General features: G+C 43.0%; 1 protein-coding gene and 1 long non-coding RNA gene across 3 annotated transcripts in view; one reads left to right on the top strand and one right to left on the bottom strand.

Moving 5' to 3' along the window:
- LOC307223691 overlaps positions 1-16,534 on the bottom strand; it is an 84,223-nt gene that overhangs the window by 8,491 nt on the left and 59,198 nt on the right. The gene's annotated exons all lie outside the window — the stretch shown is intronic.
- Positions 919-15,547, top strand: LIAS (lipoic acid synthetase). 2 transcript variants are annotated; one of them, XM_079989822.1, is made up of 11 exons: positions 919-1,353; positions 3,252-3,424; positions 3,576-3,669; positions 4,144-4,224; positions 6,231-6,387; positions 7,610-7,667; positions 7,782-7,910; positions 9,881-10,026; positions 11,590-11,660; positions 12,284-12,395; positions 15,075-15,547. In XM_079989822.1, the coding sequence occupies exons 1-11, from the start codon at positions 1,150-1,152 to the stop codon at positions 15,125-15,127; spliced, it is 1,278 nt and encodes a 425-aa protein (XP_079845948.1). In that variant the 5' UTR covers positions 919-1,149; the 3' UTR covers positions 15,128-15,547. The 2 variants fall into 2 exon arrangements, with proteins under 2 accessions (XP_079845948.1, XP_079845947.1); XM_079989821.1 differs by having other exon boundaries at positions 1,291-1,473.

Here is a 16,534-nt window from a genome sequence, read left to right as displayed (position 1 = left end):
GAGCTTTTTTTAGGATTGAAGTTGTTTAGATTCTTTTAGAATTTTACCCTGCCACAGAGCCCTCCGAAACGGACTTTGAACGTGAACGTGCCTGATTTAGATGCTTAAGAGGAGTATTACTAAAACTATGTTATGATATTGGCCCCGCAAAAGGTTTCTAACCTTTAACCCTGGGCTTTCCAAACTTTTCACATTGGTGACACACTTTTTAGACATGCATCGTTTTGCGACAACGTAATTCAGTTTTACTAGCAAACTGGAGGCTAAGCTAACCCCCTTCCATCCCTGGGAGGAGTGCAGGGAGTGTTCGTGCGACACACCAACACACTGCAGCTAACACACTAATTTGGAAAGCTCTGCTTTAACCAATACTTCCCCCTGCCACCATCACTTCCCACTCCTATTACCAATCTCAAAGGCCATATAAAAAGCATGCTCCTCTTCACCTAGTGCTTATACCAGGGGTTGCTAACCTGTGGCAATCCAGATGTTACTAACGTGTCCAGTGGCAAGAGATAATAATGAGAACTGCAGCAACACCCAGACAGCCACCCTGGCTTAAACTTTTCCTAGGCCTAGCGAGAACTCCCTGGCATGACCAAAAAAACCCCCCCAAAACACACTAGATATTATTGCAGAAGGCAGGAAGCAAAACCGGCACTTTCAGCTCTGGGAAACCTTAAAGTAATGCTGGTGAAGCAGAGCCTGCTCTACAGACTGCCTGCAGCCTTTCTTGGCCTTGGGTCCCTAGACCTCGTTGAACTACAACTCCCATAATTCCCAGCCAGCACAGCCAATGGAGAAGCGTGATGGGAATCGTAATCCAACATTAAAAGCAAGGTTGAGAAAGCAGCCGTGCAGTTTTGCGCTGAAATCATCTCTGCCACGAAAGCAGCCTTCTTAGGGGCGCGCCGTAGAAACGAGACCCCCTCCCCGCCTCAGTTTACGCAGGCGCACACGAAGCCGGGGCGCGCGAGAGAGAGCAAAGCCGTTGAGGGGAAGGGGGGCGGCTGCTTCTAAGTCTCCCCCTCAGGAGCCCCCGCCGAACCCAACCTCGGAGCGACGCCCGTTTCACTCTCTGAGCCCTGCCCGCGGCCTCCGCGGGGCGCTCGGGACAAGAGGCAGCCGCGGCGCCCCGGATGGAGCCGGATGCCGCCCCTCACCTCGCAAGGAAAAAGAAAGCCGAGCCTCACCTCCCTGTTGGCGGAGAGGAGGAAAGGAAGAGCGTCTTACGTCACCACGGTCTTGAACCCCGTGCGGCGTGACGCCAGCGCGTTCCGTGGGTGGGGCGTCCAGACGCCGGGAGGCGAGAGCAATCGTCTCCGAGCCCAAACGGCAGGAGGTAAGGGGAAGGTGGGCGAGCGCCGAGTACATCGAGCCTGAGGAAGGAGTCGGGGTCGAGACGACATGGCTCTGCTCCACTTAGGCTTCCCCCGGGAGAACCTGAGGAAGCTGACGTCACTCGGGAGGCTGGTGAGCATACTATTCCCTGGTACCTTCTCTGTGGGGGAATCCCTGCCCCCAATATTATCACTTATTTACTTGATTATGGCATTTATAGGCCACTTTTAACACACACCCCCCCCCAGGAGCGGAAGGCGGTTTGCGTGGTTCTCCTCCTCGCACAGTGGGACGCAGGTGGCGCTGTGGGTTAAAGCCTCAGCGCCTAGGGCTTGCCGATCGAAAGGTCGGCGGTTCGAATCCCTGCGGCGGGGTGCGCTCCCGCTGCTCGGTCCCAGCGCCTGCCAACCTAGCAGTTCGAAAGCACCTCCGGGTGCAAGTAGATAAATAGGGACCGCTTACCAGCGGGAAGGTAAACGGCGTTTCCGTGTGCGGCTCTGGCTCGCCAGAGCAGCGATGTCACGCTGGCCACGTGACCCGGAAGTGTCTCCGGACAGCGCTGGCCCCTGGCCTCTTAAGTGAGATGGGCGCACAACCCCAGAGTCTGTCAAGACTGGCCCGTACGGGCAGGGGTACCTTTACCTTTACCTTACCTCCTCGCACAACAACCCTGCGAGGTAGGCTAGGCGAAGGAGAGATTAGTCATTGACCCGCAAGGTCGCCCCCAGCGAGCTTCACCGCCGAGTGGGGATTCGAACTCTGGTGTTAGTAATTGTTGTTGTTTAGTCACCTCTTTCCTTCTGCTGTGTTGGATGGCAGGTTGAGAGGAGTTCCCTACTAGGACAGACTTTGCTCGTGTGCTCAAGACATCGATTCCATAACACATACTTTGTTGCACTGTGCAAAATATGAGCAAGCCAGGGCTGAACTGATACTACCCTTGCTGGTACCTTTCCCGGGAAAATCAGAGGCTCACTATGTCAGGTTCCTATTGGAAGACCGGACAAACGCTAGAACATTAGCAGTGGCAAAGTTTTTTATCGGTGGTTGCAAGAACCATTTACAACATATATGAAGAGACAAAATAAAGAATTGGACTCACTGGCAGGGTTTGAATAAACAATCACAGTTGTATATAACAAAAAGTGAGACTATATGTATTGGGAAAATTTTGGGAAACAACATGCAGGGTGAGTAATATGGAAATAAAACAAAATGGGAATGTGAGGGAAGTCCAGGGGAGGAGTGGGGAAAATATGGAAAATTGTTAGAGAAATATTGTTAGAGGATGTAAACATGGAAAAACCAATATTTTTTTAAAAAGCTTCCCTAAACACATCTCCCTTCAGATGTCTTCTAAAAGTCAAAACAAAATAAAAAAATTCCTTCCAGTAGCACCTTAAAGACCAACTAAGTTAGTTCTAGGTATGAGCTTTCGTGTGCATGCACACTTCTTCAGATACACACTTCTGAAGAAGTGTGCATGCACACGAAAGCTCATACCTAGAACTAACTTAGTTGGTCTTTAAGGTGCTACTGGAAGGAATTTTTTTATTTTGTTTTGACTATGGCAGACCAACACGGCTACCTATCTATTTCTAAAAGTCAGATAGCTGTTTATTTCCTTGACATCTGGTGGGCGGGCGTTCCACAAGGTGGACACTACCACCAAGAAGGCCCTCTGCCAGGTTCCCTGTAATCTCACTTTTCACAGATGACCCTTGTGGTCCCTTCCAACCCATGATCTACAAATTCCAGCTTCTGGATAAAGCTTTTATACCTCATTTGTTGGAAATAAGTGCACAAATATAGCAGAGGACAAAGCTGTGTTGTAACTTTTGATTTAAAAAATAAAGAAATTATTTGGAAATGCATTATTTGAAAATAAAAGTGCAAATGCTTTTTCCTAGACCTGTGAAAGCAATCGCCACAAACAGTTGAGAGCATCAAGCTCATTGCCAGAGGAACAGAAGGGACTCTTGCAAAATGGACCTGATTTGCAAGACTTTATGTCTGGAGAACTTTCAGACAAAACAAAGTGGGCAGACTATAAAGGCGAATTAAAGCGTCAGAAAGGAGAAAGGTATTTAAAACAACTTAATTACCTCATTAGAACGAGTAGAACAGTGTGTTTACAAAATAGGTCAGCTGTCTGGAAAGTCAGTTAATTTCTCAGACTTACAAACATTACCTGCTAAAGCAAAATAAGTATGGCTTTTGGTGTGTTTTTTTAGGCTGCGACTTCCTCCATGGCTGAAAACAGAGATTCCAATTGGAAAAAATTATAACAAATTGAAGAATTCATTGAGAAATTTAAATCTCCACACGGTAATTCAAATGCCTGTATTGTACCAGATTATTTACTGTGTTGTTCAGTGTTGTTTTTGCAATTAAAGTTCCCATCATAGTCACACTTACTTAAAAGCAAATTCCTTTGCAGTGGACTTGCTTCCATAGGTTTAGAGCCTATCTGTTGTGTTTAGAAGACTTTTGTTTTGTTTCCAGTGATGAGGCCTCACTCACTTACAATAGCAGCTTGCACTGGAGTAGTCATTACGGTATCACATTGTTTTCTTTGTCATTGAAACCCTCCCTGAACAGTTTGAGAGCAGACCAGGGTTGTACCAACATGCATGCCAGATGGACTGAAAAAAACACCCTCATTGGGTATTGCCGTGTGAAATAATTTTTATTATAACAGTAGTACTTACCTCATCATTAGCTTTACAGTGGTGAGACTCCTTGTAGCCAATGTACTTTATGCCCTTCTTACAGTGTTAATAACTGTTTCATTGCCTGTAGGTGTGTGAGGAAGCACGTTGTCCAAACATCGGAGAGTGCTGGGGAGGGGGCAAGTATGCTACTGCTACAGCGACTATAATGGTAAGCTGACCACTGACGACTGATGGTCTTATTGGGAACAACACATCCAAAATGTCCCATATTTGTCTTGTGTATTGTTGTTGTTGTTGTTTAGTCGTTTAGTCGTGTCCGACTCTTCGTGACCCCATGAACCAGAGCACGCCTGTCACTCCTGTCTTCCACTGCCTCCCGCAGTTTGGTCAAACTCATGCTAGTAGCTCCGAGAACACTATCCAACCATATTGTCCTCTGTTGTCCCCTTCCTCTTGTGCCCTCCATCTTTTCCAACATCAGGGTCTTTTCCAGGGAGTCTTCTCTTTTCATGAGGTGGCCAAAGTGTTGGAGCCTCAGCTTCAGGATCTGTCCTTCCAGTGAGCACTCAGGGCTGATTTTCTTCAGAATGGATAGGTTTGATCTTCTTGCAGTCCATGGGACTCTCAAGAGTCTCCTCCAGCACCATAATTCAAAAGCATCAATTCTTCAGCGATCAGCCTTCTTTATGGTCCAGCTCTCACTTCCATACATCACTACTGGGAAAACCATAGCTTTTACTATACGGACCTTTGTTGACAAGGTGATGTCTCTGTTTTTTAAGATGCTGTCTAGGTTTGTCATTGCTTTTCTCACAAGAAGCAGGCGTCTTTTAATTTCATGACTGCTGTCACCATCTGCAGTGATCATGGAGCCCAAGAAAGTAAAATCTCTCACTGCCTCCATTTCTGTATTACTCAGAGGTATTAGCAGAGAATAAAGGGAATGGAGTGAGAGGGACTGCGTGTCTTTGCTTTTGTCATTCTGGAAAGCAGTCGTGCAACCAGGGCTCTAAGGGTGCCTTGTACATTATCTGGAAAATGATGATGATGATTTTATTTATATGCCACCCATCTGACTGGGTTGCTCCTGCGGAGTCTCATCTCATGGTATTACAGCAAGCAGACCACACAGAGAGGTGCATATAGCATGGCTGCACCCCATAATATGTGGTCCCAGGGTGGTGCTGGCATGGGGAGCAACCAATTTACCTACAACGTGATCTTTCTATTTAAATCAGTTACTGGAACTATGTGCAATTATTTGACTGCTGCAGCCCTTCTGCTGTCTTAATATAAGAACTGGCTGCAAGGACCATTTCACAGTACAGTGGTACCTCGGGTTGAGTACTTAATTCGTTCCGGAGATCCGTACTTAACCTGAAACTGTTCTTAACTTGAAGCACCACTTTAGCTAATGGGGCCTCCGGCTGCTGCCGCGCTGCGGGAGCACGATTTCTGTTCTCATCCTGAAGCAAAGTTCTTAACCTGAAGTACTATTTCTGGGTTAGTGGAGTCTGCAACCTGAAGCGTCTGTAATCTGAAGCATATGTAACCCGAGGTACCACTGTAAATGTCATTCAGTGTTGCCCATCTAGGGGACAAGATGGGAATTCTTAAACATGCAGGTGATTTTATTTCCTCTCCCTGCTTGCCCTTATTGGTGTCAAGCTATTAATATGAAAATTGGGGGGATTTCCTGCTGTTTTCGTCTGTGCTCAGAGAGCAGATCATACTAAACCATAGCTAAAACAATGAGTTAATCATCCCCTTTCTCCTCTGTCGAGGAGGAAACAAACCAGAGGCTAGCTTGCAGTCATAAGAAAACCTTGATGTACCATTGTGGTTTGTTAGGAGAGAGGGGGACAGAATTATGCATGTAAACAAGCCTGGCTTGTTTCTTCCTTGGCACATTTAAGGAGGGGGAAGGGGAGGAGGGAGCTAGAATGTTGTTCATTCACATTAACTCAGAGTTTAATCATAACTCTGGTTTTAAAAAGATGCACCCACCAGGCTGTTGTCTCAGGGCATTGCTTGTACTCAGCCATACTAAGAAGCAAGAGGTTATGTGGGTTTCGGGCTCCATGTATCATATGTTGCTCTGGACTATATAATAATTTATTTCTCATCTGCTGGCTGAGCTGTTGAGAGTCTTTTAATATTCGTTATAGAAGGTTCTTGAATTATTATTGATTTTTTAATTGTTTCGTGCTTCAGCTGATGGGGGACACTTGTACAAGAGGCTGTCTCTTTTGCTCAGTGAAGACAGCAAGAAGTCCCCCTCCATTAGATCCCGAAGAGCCATATAACACAGCGAAAGCAATTGCTGAATGGGGGCTGGATTATGTTGTATTGACCTCTGTGGACAGAGATGGTAAGTAACTTTCTAATTTTGACTCCTTTTGAAAATAGTTATGCTGATTCCAACCAAGGAAGAATGGCAAACCAAGTTGATGGACTATGCTAAAATGGCAAAGTTAACTGGGAAGCTCAGAAACCAAGAGGACTTCAAAAAAGAATGGGAAAAAGTTATACTATAATTAGGAGTCCATTAGCAGGATTTTAACCACACTTGTAAAGTAACAATAATATGGACAATTTAGATGGATAAAAAATGTTGATATGATAACAAATAGATATTTGAGAGCCAGTGTGGTGTAGTGGTTAAGAGCGGTAGTCTTGTAATCTGGGGAACCGGGTTCGAGTCTCCGCTCCTCCACATGCAGCTGCTGGGTGACCTTGGGCCAGTCACACTTCTCTGAAGTCTCTCAGCCCCACTCACCTCACAGTGTGTTTGTTGTGGGGGAGGAAGGGAAAGGAGAATGTTAGCCGCTTTGAGACTCCTGAAGGGGAGTGAAAGACGGGATATCAAATCCAAACTCTTCTTCTTCATATGCAGTTGTAAACATTGTCATTAGGACCCATGGAGGGGATGGGAGTGCCCTGAGATTCAGAGTAACCTCTTTATATGGGTTTTTAATTGTTTTTGTTATACAGTGGTGCCCCGCAAGACGAATGCCTCGCAAGACGGAAAACCCGCTAGACGAAAGGGTTTTCCGTTTTGGAGGTGCTTCGCAAAACGAATTTCCTATGGGCTTGCTTTGCAAGACGAAAATGTCTTGCGAGTTCCTGCGGTTTTTTCCCCCTCCCCCCCCTTTTCTAAGCCGCTAAGCCGCTTAACAGCTGATCCGCTAAGCCGCTTATCAGCTGATCCGCTAAGCCCCTAAGCCGCTAATAGCGCTAAGCCGCTAAGCCGCTAATGGGCTTGCTTTGCAAGACGAAAAAACCGCAAGACGAAGAGACTCGCGGAACGGATTCTTTTCGTCTTGCGAGGCACCACTGTATGTTTATATCTTCTTGAGCTCAAATAAAAATTATTTACAAAAAAAGACTCCTCCCCAAAATCAAATAAAGTTATGCTGTATGCAGAAATCTCATCTAAGGTATTTGTAAGCTGTGCAGATCGCTGTTCTCTATTTCAATAGTTAATATTTGCAGACATTAAATTTACACAAATGCATCCTTGACACCACTATAACTATGTGAAAGTAGGTATTTGTTCTTCCTGTAAAATAACTGCCGTGTTCTATTATTAGATGTTTCAGATGGTGGAGCAGCACACTTTGCAAAGACCGTATCACACTTAAAAGAAAGGTAAAGAGTGAATATTAGAAAAACTAAATGGATTGCTTTTGGGGCAAGGTTAATGCAGCTTTCAACTGACCACGCTGCACTTTTGTTTTGTTCTTTCCAACCCTTGTTTCTCAGGAATCCCAAAATTCTCGTGGAATGTTTAACTCCTGATTTCAGAGGGGACCTGAAAGCTGTGGAGACGGTTGCTCTGTCAGGGCTCGATGTCTATGCTCACAATGTGGAAACAGTTCCAGAATTGCAGAGGTGATGAAAGGTGATATATACTGATAGAGTAAAACAAGATTTGTGAGAGCAGACTATTTTAATTTAAGAGATGGTTCCATGAAGATGCTATTAGGAGGGACTGACAGTCTGCCTGCATTAGTGCTAAGCCATTTTCTGCTTGTTGAAGACTACTGTATTTTTCGCTCTATAAGACACACCCGGCCATAAGACGCACATAGTTTTTAGAGGAGTAAAACAAGAAAAAAATATTCTGAATCTTTTATTTATGTAGAGCCTCTTTTCAAAAGCTTGATTTTGCAAGTGAACAGTAGAAGCATTTTAACAGGCATTAGTGCTTGCATTTCATTCTCTCACAGAAAGCCCCAGGAAAAAAAATGGGATCACCTGGCTGTTTGGAGAGACAGAGGCACATGGTTTGGGCAGTGATGGAATCCAAGACTGACTGAAGAGGGAAAACAAGAATAATGTTCTCCTGTCTGTTTGTCAAGTTGCTCAGGGGGCTAAACAAGGGCTATCACACAACAACCTCACAACAACCCAGTGAGGTTAAGGTGGCCCTCTCTGCGCAGCACCTCTCCAGCGAAGCGGGAGGAGAAACGGACCCCCTTCCATTTCTCCTCCCGCTTTGCTGAAGAGGCGCTGCGCAGAGAGAGAGAGAGCTGCGCAGCACCATTTGCTCCATAAGACACACATACATTTCCCCTTACTTTTTAGGAGGAAAAAGGTGCGTCTTATGGAGCGAAAAATACAGTAAGTAGTGAATCTGCTTTTGTGTTCTGTTCACAGTGGGGTCCCACAGAATGGTGCATGCCCAGAAGACTTATTCTGCATTCTTAGTGTCACTGCAGCTGTACTGTGTAGTTTAGATATGTTTAAGAACCTATTTTTGCTTCGTACAACTACAGTTCTCAGATTTTATCAGAATGAGCTTCTCTATACTCTAGCTATTTACTGGTCATAATAAATGTATGCTTTGCCATCAAATGAAAGTAAACTCCAGTGGTAGTGATTAAACTGGGGGTGTTTTACCCCAAACTGACATTCTATATTTTACATATTCCATCAAGGATTGATCCCTGGAAGTTACTTTTAGGACCGCAGCAAAATGAATGCCTTTTGTAAAAGCCAAATTTTTAAGTGGCTTGAGAATTGTCTCCTAGGTTCCTGTTTTGCTGTTCATAGGCTTGCCATAAATCCGATCACATGTACTAGTCATTCATACCAAGACAGCTGTCTGCTTATGCAGGTGAAAAAAATAACTTTCAATAGTTGCCCCATTTCAATTAAATGGGGATATCACCCAGCACAGAGAGTGTTGTTCTTTTGAATATTTTTCTCAGGGCAAGGGTGATGTTGTTCAGCCTGATACACATTGAAGCTAATGTTATAAAGATAAAAGAAAAATTGTGTGTACACACATACAAAAAAACCTTTGGAAGCAGTTATAAAAGGCAGATTCTGGAACTATGACAATACAGTATCTGACAATTTTTCATTAATAATAATAATAATAATTTATTATTTATACCCCGCCCATCTGGCTGAGCCTCCCCAGCCACTCTGGGCGACTTCCAATCAAGTGTTAAAAACAATACAGCATTAAATATTAAAAACTTCCCTAAACAGGGCTGCCTTCAGATGTCTTTTAAAAAGAAGATAGCTGCTTATTTCCTTCACATCTGAAGGGAGGGCGTTCCACAGGGTGGGCGCCACTACCGAGAAGGCCCTCTGTCTGGTTCATTCCCTGCTAAGGCTAGTTTTTGTTGTTGTTGTGATGGGCATTGCCAAATTCCTGTTACCCTTTCAATCCAGTTACTCTGAACAAGTTTTCAGTTAAATGTTTGAGAAGGTATTTTTGATCTGTGTATTCTTCCTTAGTTTGACTCATCTAATCCAGTGGGTTCTGCAGAAGGTTTTTCCAGAGGTGTGACAAGATCCGTTCTTGTTATGCTAATTATTATTATTTTTTACTATTTCTTTTCTTAAAGAAAAGTTCGGGATCCTCGGGCTAACTTCGACCAGTCCCTCAGTGTTTTGAAGCATGCAAAGAAAGTTCAGCCTGATGTAATTTCCAAAACATCCATCATGCTTGGTCTTGGTGAAACAGATGAACAAATATACAACACATTGAAATGTAAGTCAGGATTTTGTGTGGATAGAGGCCATGATTCACAGATTCAAGGAAAAAGAAAGTGCACCCTCTTTGAATTCTGTAGTTTTACATACAAAGATATAATAACAATCACCTATTCCTTAGCAGGTCTTAAAATTAGGTAACTGCAACCTCAAATGAACAACACATGACATATTACATTGTGTCATGATTTATTCAATTGGATTGAGGTCTGAATTTTGACTGGGCCATTGCAACAAAGAAGGTGCACTTTCTTTTTCCCATGATTGTAAGCTGTGTAGGGACCATAGCTGAGTTTTGGAGCATGTTATTCCAATAGCCATATGCTAAGCTGTCCATGCACAATTTCTTTTTTTTTTCTTCCAAATAATATTTATTCAAGTTTTAAAAGGTTACAAAAAAGAACACAGAATACAAAAACAAAACACATCCAAGAAAAAAATAAAAAATAAAAGAAATAAAAAAAGCAAAAACATCTAAAAAGAAAAGAAAAAAAATACTATCAAAAAACGACAAAAGAACAAGTTAAACCTTAATATAACTCCCTTTCTTAACATATCTCCTTGACCTCCTCACACCTCCCCTCTTTGTATTCTAATTCAAATAGATATTTCAGCAAATCCTTCATCTTTATTTTTATCTTTATAACTTATCTTAATATACTGTAATTTTCCATTCTCTCATTCGCCTATTAGCCATCCACTTTTACTTTATTTAATCTTATTTCTCCTTAAAACGTATATATCTGAAATTATTCTCTTAAGACGTTTCCCCTAGGGTCACAAAGATTCCATTCCACGATTTTCCCATCTCTCATTAAAAGAAAAAAAAATTTTTTTTTAAATATCACAATATATACACTTTAAATTCCCAATTTTTCTTTCACCATCTCCCCTCCCCGTTCTCGGCCCCTGCCAACAGTTCTCCAAAAGTCCATCAACCCGGAGATCTTAAGTCCGAGGCTCTTAACTCTCTTTCATATCCCCTCTGCCGATCTTTTTGATAGTCTTTGGTGTTAAAGAACAAATCTTGGGGGAGCTCCAACCCAACGGTAGTCAAATTCCTTCTTAGCGAGTCTGCCAGACTTCCATAGTTAAAGGTAGGGCCCATAGAATATTCCAAATCTTGTTTCACACTCCTGCCAAATCCAAAGGCCCCAGAGGCTCCAATCTCCACCTGACTCAGATTCAAATCCCAAAAGTTATTCGATCCCCACATAGGGTGATCTCTCCATCTTTCATTTTCCAAACCAAGCCAGGCTTTCATCTCCAAAAACTGGCTGTCCATGCCCAATTTCTGAGGCTCTCTCCTTAAAGCAAACTCATTCCTGCATATTGAGTTCAGATATGGGGCAAGCTGATTGGAGATTGAAAAGAGTTTTCATTTTGGGTCTCTTTCTTAACTTTTGCTATGGTTTTTTTCTTCCTCATTTAGGGAGTTAAACCTAACTTTATCTGCTATCTTAAATGTGCTGCTTAAAAACAGGCACCAGTGAGGTTTGGAAGTATAAACAATGCTATACTATTTTCTGTCATTCACATTTAAAACGTTTAATTTTTATAGTATTACGTGAGGCTGACGTAGACTGTTTGACCTTGGGACAATACATGCAACCCACAAAGCGCCATTTAAAGGTAAAATTGTACTGGAAGTTTATTGTTTGAAGATATATCACATTTTCTGGATTGAAGGCTGGAAGTGACTTGGGATATGCCTTCTGGGACGGGAATCTTAAGGTGAGGCAATTATGTCAGCCTCAGTTTCTTTTGGAACACCGATTCATGTACAATTTAGTTGTGGATGTTATAGTCTGTGCTTGTTAAGGTAAAGGTAAAGGTACCCCTGCCCGTACGGGCCAGTCTTGACAGACTCTGGGGTTGTGCGCCCATCTCACTTAAGAGGCCAGGGGCCAGCGCTGTCCGGAGACACTTCCGGGTCATGTGGCCAGCGTGACATCGCTGCTCTGGCGAGCCAGAGCCGCACACGGAAACGCCGTTTACCTTCCCACTGGTAAGCGGTCCCTATTTATCTACTTGCACCCGGAGGTGCTTTCGAACTGCTAGGTTGGCAGGCGCTGGGACCGAGCAGCGGGAGCGCACCCCGCCGCAGGGATTCGAACCGCCAACCTTTCGATCGGCAAGTCCTAGGCGCTGAGGCTTTAACCCACAGCGCCACCTGCGTCCTGTGCTTGTTAAGGTTAGGAATATATGCATTTTGAAATGGCTGGATCATGATGAAAATGTATTTTTCTTTCCAGGTCGAAGAATATATTACTCCTGAGAAATTTAAACATTGGGAAAACGTAGGAAATGATCTTGGGTTTCATTACACTGCAAGTGGGCCTCTTGTGCGTTCTTCCTACAAAGCTGGTGAGATACATAGTTTGCTAGATTAGCTGCACTATATAAATATATGCAAACTTCGGTTTAAACTTGCCCCCTTATCGGCAAGTGCAATAGACCTTTAGCTTTATATGTACAATGGTACCTCAGGTTACCGGTAAGTACTTAATTCATTCCAGAGGTCCGTTCTTAACCTGAAACTGTTCCTAACCTGAAGCACCACTTTAGCTAATGGGGCTTCCCGCTGCCGCCGCGCCACCAGAACGCGATTTCTGTTCTCATCCTGAAGCAAAGTTCTTAACCCGAGGTAATATTTCTGGGTTAACGGAGTCTGTAACCTGAAGCGTATGTAGCCCGAGGTACCGCTGTACAGGCATTGGGTTTTATTCAGTGTAACACTAAGCAAAATGTTCTGTGAGTGCAGCACAAGGATTTTTCCTTGCACAACAGAACATTCTCTCCCTCTAGGGCTCCCTCCCCTCGTCCCTTTTCCGGGGTTCTCCCAACCCTCTGAAACAGATTTGGGGATGGCATAGAATTGTATGTGGAGCACTGGGGTGGAATCCACTTGCACTAGCACTAATCCTTAACATTAGTGCAACTGAATATGGCCCATCATGTTACTTTTGAAGACTAGCTGGACAGGCATGATTTATAAAATAATAATAATAATAATAATAATTTATTTATACCCCGCCCATCTGACTGGGTTTCGTCAGCCACTCTGGGCAGCTTCCAACAAAACACTAAAATACAATAATCTATTAAACATTAAAAGCTTCCCTAAACAGGGCTACCTTTAGATGTCTTCTAAAAGTTTGGTAGTTATTTTTCTCTTTGACATCTGATGGGAGGGCGTTCCACAGGGCGGGTGCCACTACCGAGAAGGCCCTCTGCCTGGTTCCCTGTAACTTGGCTATAGAAAATGTTATTTGTTCCATAATAGTTAGATAATCGGCCTAGGCATTTTGTCTCATGTGTTGCGAGTTGCCTGGGGTGCAGTCCATCCCGTTCTTCGTTTTGTACCATGTTCCTTCATGCCAGTGGAGAAATGGCAATAGGATAGAGGCAAGATACAATAGATTGTGGCCATAGCTAAAATTCAGATATAAATTGGTGAGTAACTTGCAGCTTTTGTTGTGACATGCAAACTCTTAAGTACAGTTCCCTTTAAACTAATACCTCTATTCAATGGGACTTGCTTCTGACACTGATTATAGTCTTAGTGTGTTATACAACTTAGATGGGAAATATTACTTACGAAGCTTGAAATATAGATCTTCATAGTTGTAATCTTTTAGGCGGCAAAAGCAGTAGAGCAAGTAGTTCATATGCAGTGTGAACTAAAGCATCCATAGTCGATAACAGTGATCTAATTTAGTTTTATTTTAAAGTTGTACATACTGCATTCAACATGGGATTATATCTGCTGATGTGAATTAAACAAACAAACTTGCTGCAGAATGCATGGCAAAAAACAAAAACGGCTAAAGGCCAGAATTTCTAAAATTTATTTGCTTCCTGGCTCTTCTATGATTTACAGAAGTGTCAGTTCAAGGTTTGATTTTTTTATCATTTGCTTTTTGGCATTACCATGATTTACAGAAGCACCCAATAATGTGCAGCCCATAGGTCTTGTGCTGCTCCTGAGATTTATCTATGTCCTCAGAGTTACATATAATGTTCAGTGCGAAATCTGCGAGTGACAAATGCCGAGAAGCCATGCCTGACAACTATAACCCACACAAGGCTTGTGCTATTCCTTATACTTTTTACAGCCATCCAAAATAGTCTAGCGGTCTTTGGGTAGCACAGCAACTGAATACCTCCCTCCCATCAACAGCACTGTTGCCACGATGCTAGCATTTCCCTACATTTGCTTGTTCAGTGTTAAAATTTCAAGGAAACCACCATCTGCAAGTTTTCCAGGTTTGCTCTTTCCCGATCCAAAAGCGGCTCCTTTGCCAAGCTGATCAGCAAGAGGAAATATTCATTAAATGCAGCAATCCTATTACATTGACATGACTTAAAAGGTAAAGGTACCCCTGCCCGTACGGGCCAGTCTTGACAGACTCTGGGGTTGTGCGCCCATCTCACTTAAGAGGCCAGGGGCCAGCGCTGTCCGGAGACACTTCCGGGTCACGTGGCCAGCGTGACATCGCTGCTCTGGCGAGCCAGAGCCGCACACGGAAACGCTGTTTACCTTCCCGCTGGTAAGCGGTCCCTATTTATCTACTTGCACCCGGAGGTACTTTCGAACTGCTAGGTTGGCAGGCGCTGGGACCGAGCAGCGGGAGCGCACCCCGCCGCAGGGATTCGAACCGCCGACCTTTCGATCGGCAAGTCCTAGGGGCTGAGGCTTTAACCCATTGACATGACTTACCTTTGATTAAATATCATCAGAAGGTTTAGAAAGCCTCTTGTTTTTTTCTGCTACCTAACATTCCAAGTCATTCTCATTTAAAACCTTTTAAGAACCGAGATGATTTATGCTGGGGGAAATTGTTTGCTTATGTGACTTGCCCCGTTTGACACAGGGTTAATTCCTGCAGCGCTAAGAGAGTAATAGGCAGCAAGGATTCTTTTCAGCTGCCTCCTGTAGATGCTACAGCTCATTTCTTTCCTACAACACAGGCTAAAGAATACGGTCACAAGATGCTTGCTACTCTGTTAAAATAGATGCATGTTTTCTTTTTGTCTGTGCAGGTGAATTTTTCTTGAAGAATTTGGTACAGAAGAGGAAGAAGAAAGACATCTGAAATGTAGAAAGTTCATAGGGACAACTCTGCATCTCTTAATGAATTCCAGATGGCAGCATCACAAATAAAGGAAGAACATTCAAGATGCTTTTGTTTATTGTTGTTGCCCCTGCAAGCATTTAAACTTAGCCATGAATTATTCAGGTTGTTTCTGAACTCTGCTATCTTCTACTGTAGTTTAAGAAATGTTAATATGTATTATATGGCTTACAGTGCAATCCTATACATATACATTCAAAATTAAGTTCCACGGGATTTGTTGGTCTTCTTTCTAAGTAAGTGGTACAGATCTACCTTAGAAAAACTCGGCTTTCTAACATATGAAGCACCATGAGATATACCCACTGGGAAAATTAAGAGAGTTAGATGCATATTTTAAATATCTTGCAGATAATACCAGTAATAAACAGCTGAACACAGTGTGCAGCATTTCTTCAAACTTTGTATGCACCCATATTTACACTCTGTCATTTCAATTTTTTTTAAAAAAATCCTACAAGCCAATGTGCAAACATGTGATTATTGAGAGAGAACATCCTTTACTATCAAACAGAGATATGGTTAAATCTGGCTGGATTTTACCATGCATCGATAGCATCCCTTAGTGTTTCACTATTTAAACATTGTTTTGTGAAAAGTTTGATCTCAACAGCAGGTGTACTAGCAAACATAGGGATAGCAGTGTAGCATGGGCTTGTGATAGCATTATCAGCAATAGGTTGCATTTCCAAGGTGTGGATATGAACCATACACAGCATTTATGGGAGCTTTTCCACAGCAGCACTTGTTGTTGAAGAGGCAATGCACTATGAAACTTTCCACAAAAGAGCTCTTGCTCAAAGAGCAAACTCATTTTAAATGGAACTATTCAAATGCTGCATGGATACACAAGTGATTCTTTATGATGTCACCATCACTCTGCGCACGCACAAATTGTATGAGACGCTGAGTGCAAAGGCGAAGGGCCTCCACTGGATGTACAAAAGAAAACTCAGAAAATTTGGCTTGGTTTCTCTAATTAGTTGAGACTGACATAAGGTATCTTTAATCAATTTCAAGAAAAGGGAATGAATCTTTATGGAAATTGAAATTATCCCTTACGGAGGAGGGAAAATTGATCTTAGTATTTTGTCCAAACATAAGCTGTTAGAAATTAAACACTGCACAGCTGAGGCTAAAACCCAAGAATTACTATTGATCTGAGGAGGTGTTTTATCAATTCCAAGGGGAGAGGGCCTCTTTTCTAACCCCCCTCAGGTATTTTTTTTTTTAAATGCGGCATATTTGTATACTTCACACTTAAGTCTTGCATTTTGCAGTACCAATCACTGAAATTTCTGTGTACTGTATTAACAGTTTAGGGGTGGAAGGATGGATTATTATTTTTTTATGAAACAACTGTACCGC

Source organism: Podarcis cretensis (assembly GCF_951804945.1).
Source record: "Podarcis cretensis genome assembly, chromosome: 9".
NCBI classification, from domain to species: domain Eukaryota; kingdom Metazoa; phylum Chordata; class Lepidosauria; order Squamata; family Lacertidae; genus Podarcis; species Podarcis cretensis.
This window is presented reverse-complemented; position numbering and strand designations above follow the sequence as displayed.

Coding starts and splice junctions, on each gene's coding strand:
- LIAS (XM_079989822.1), top strand. CDS start 1,150: ATGCCGCCCCTCACCTCGCAAGGAAAAAGAAAGCCGAGCCTCACCTCC. Junction 3,670..4,143: donor GAAATTTAAATCTCCACACG/GTAATTCAAATG, acceptor CATTGCCTGTAG/GTGTGTGAGGAAGCACGTTG. Junction 7,911..9,880: donor ACAGTTCCAGAATTGCAGAG/GTGATGAAAGGT, acceptor CTTTTCTTAAAG/AAAAGTTCGGGATCCTCGGG.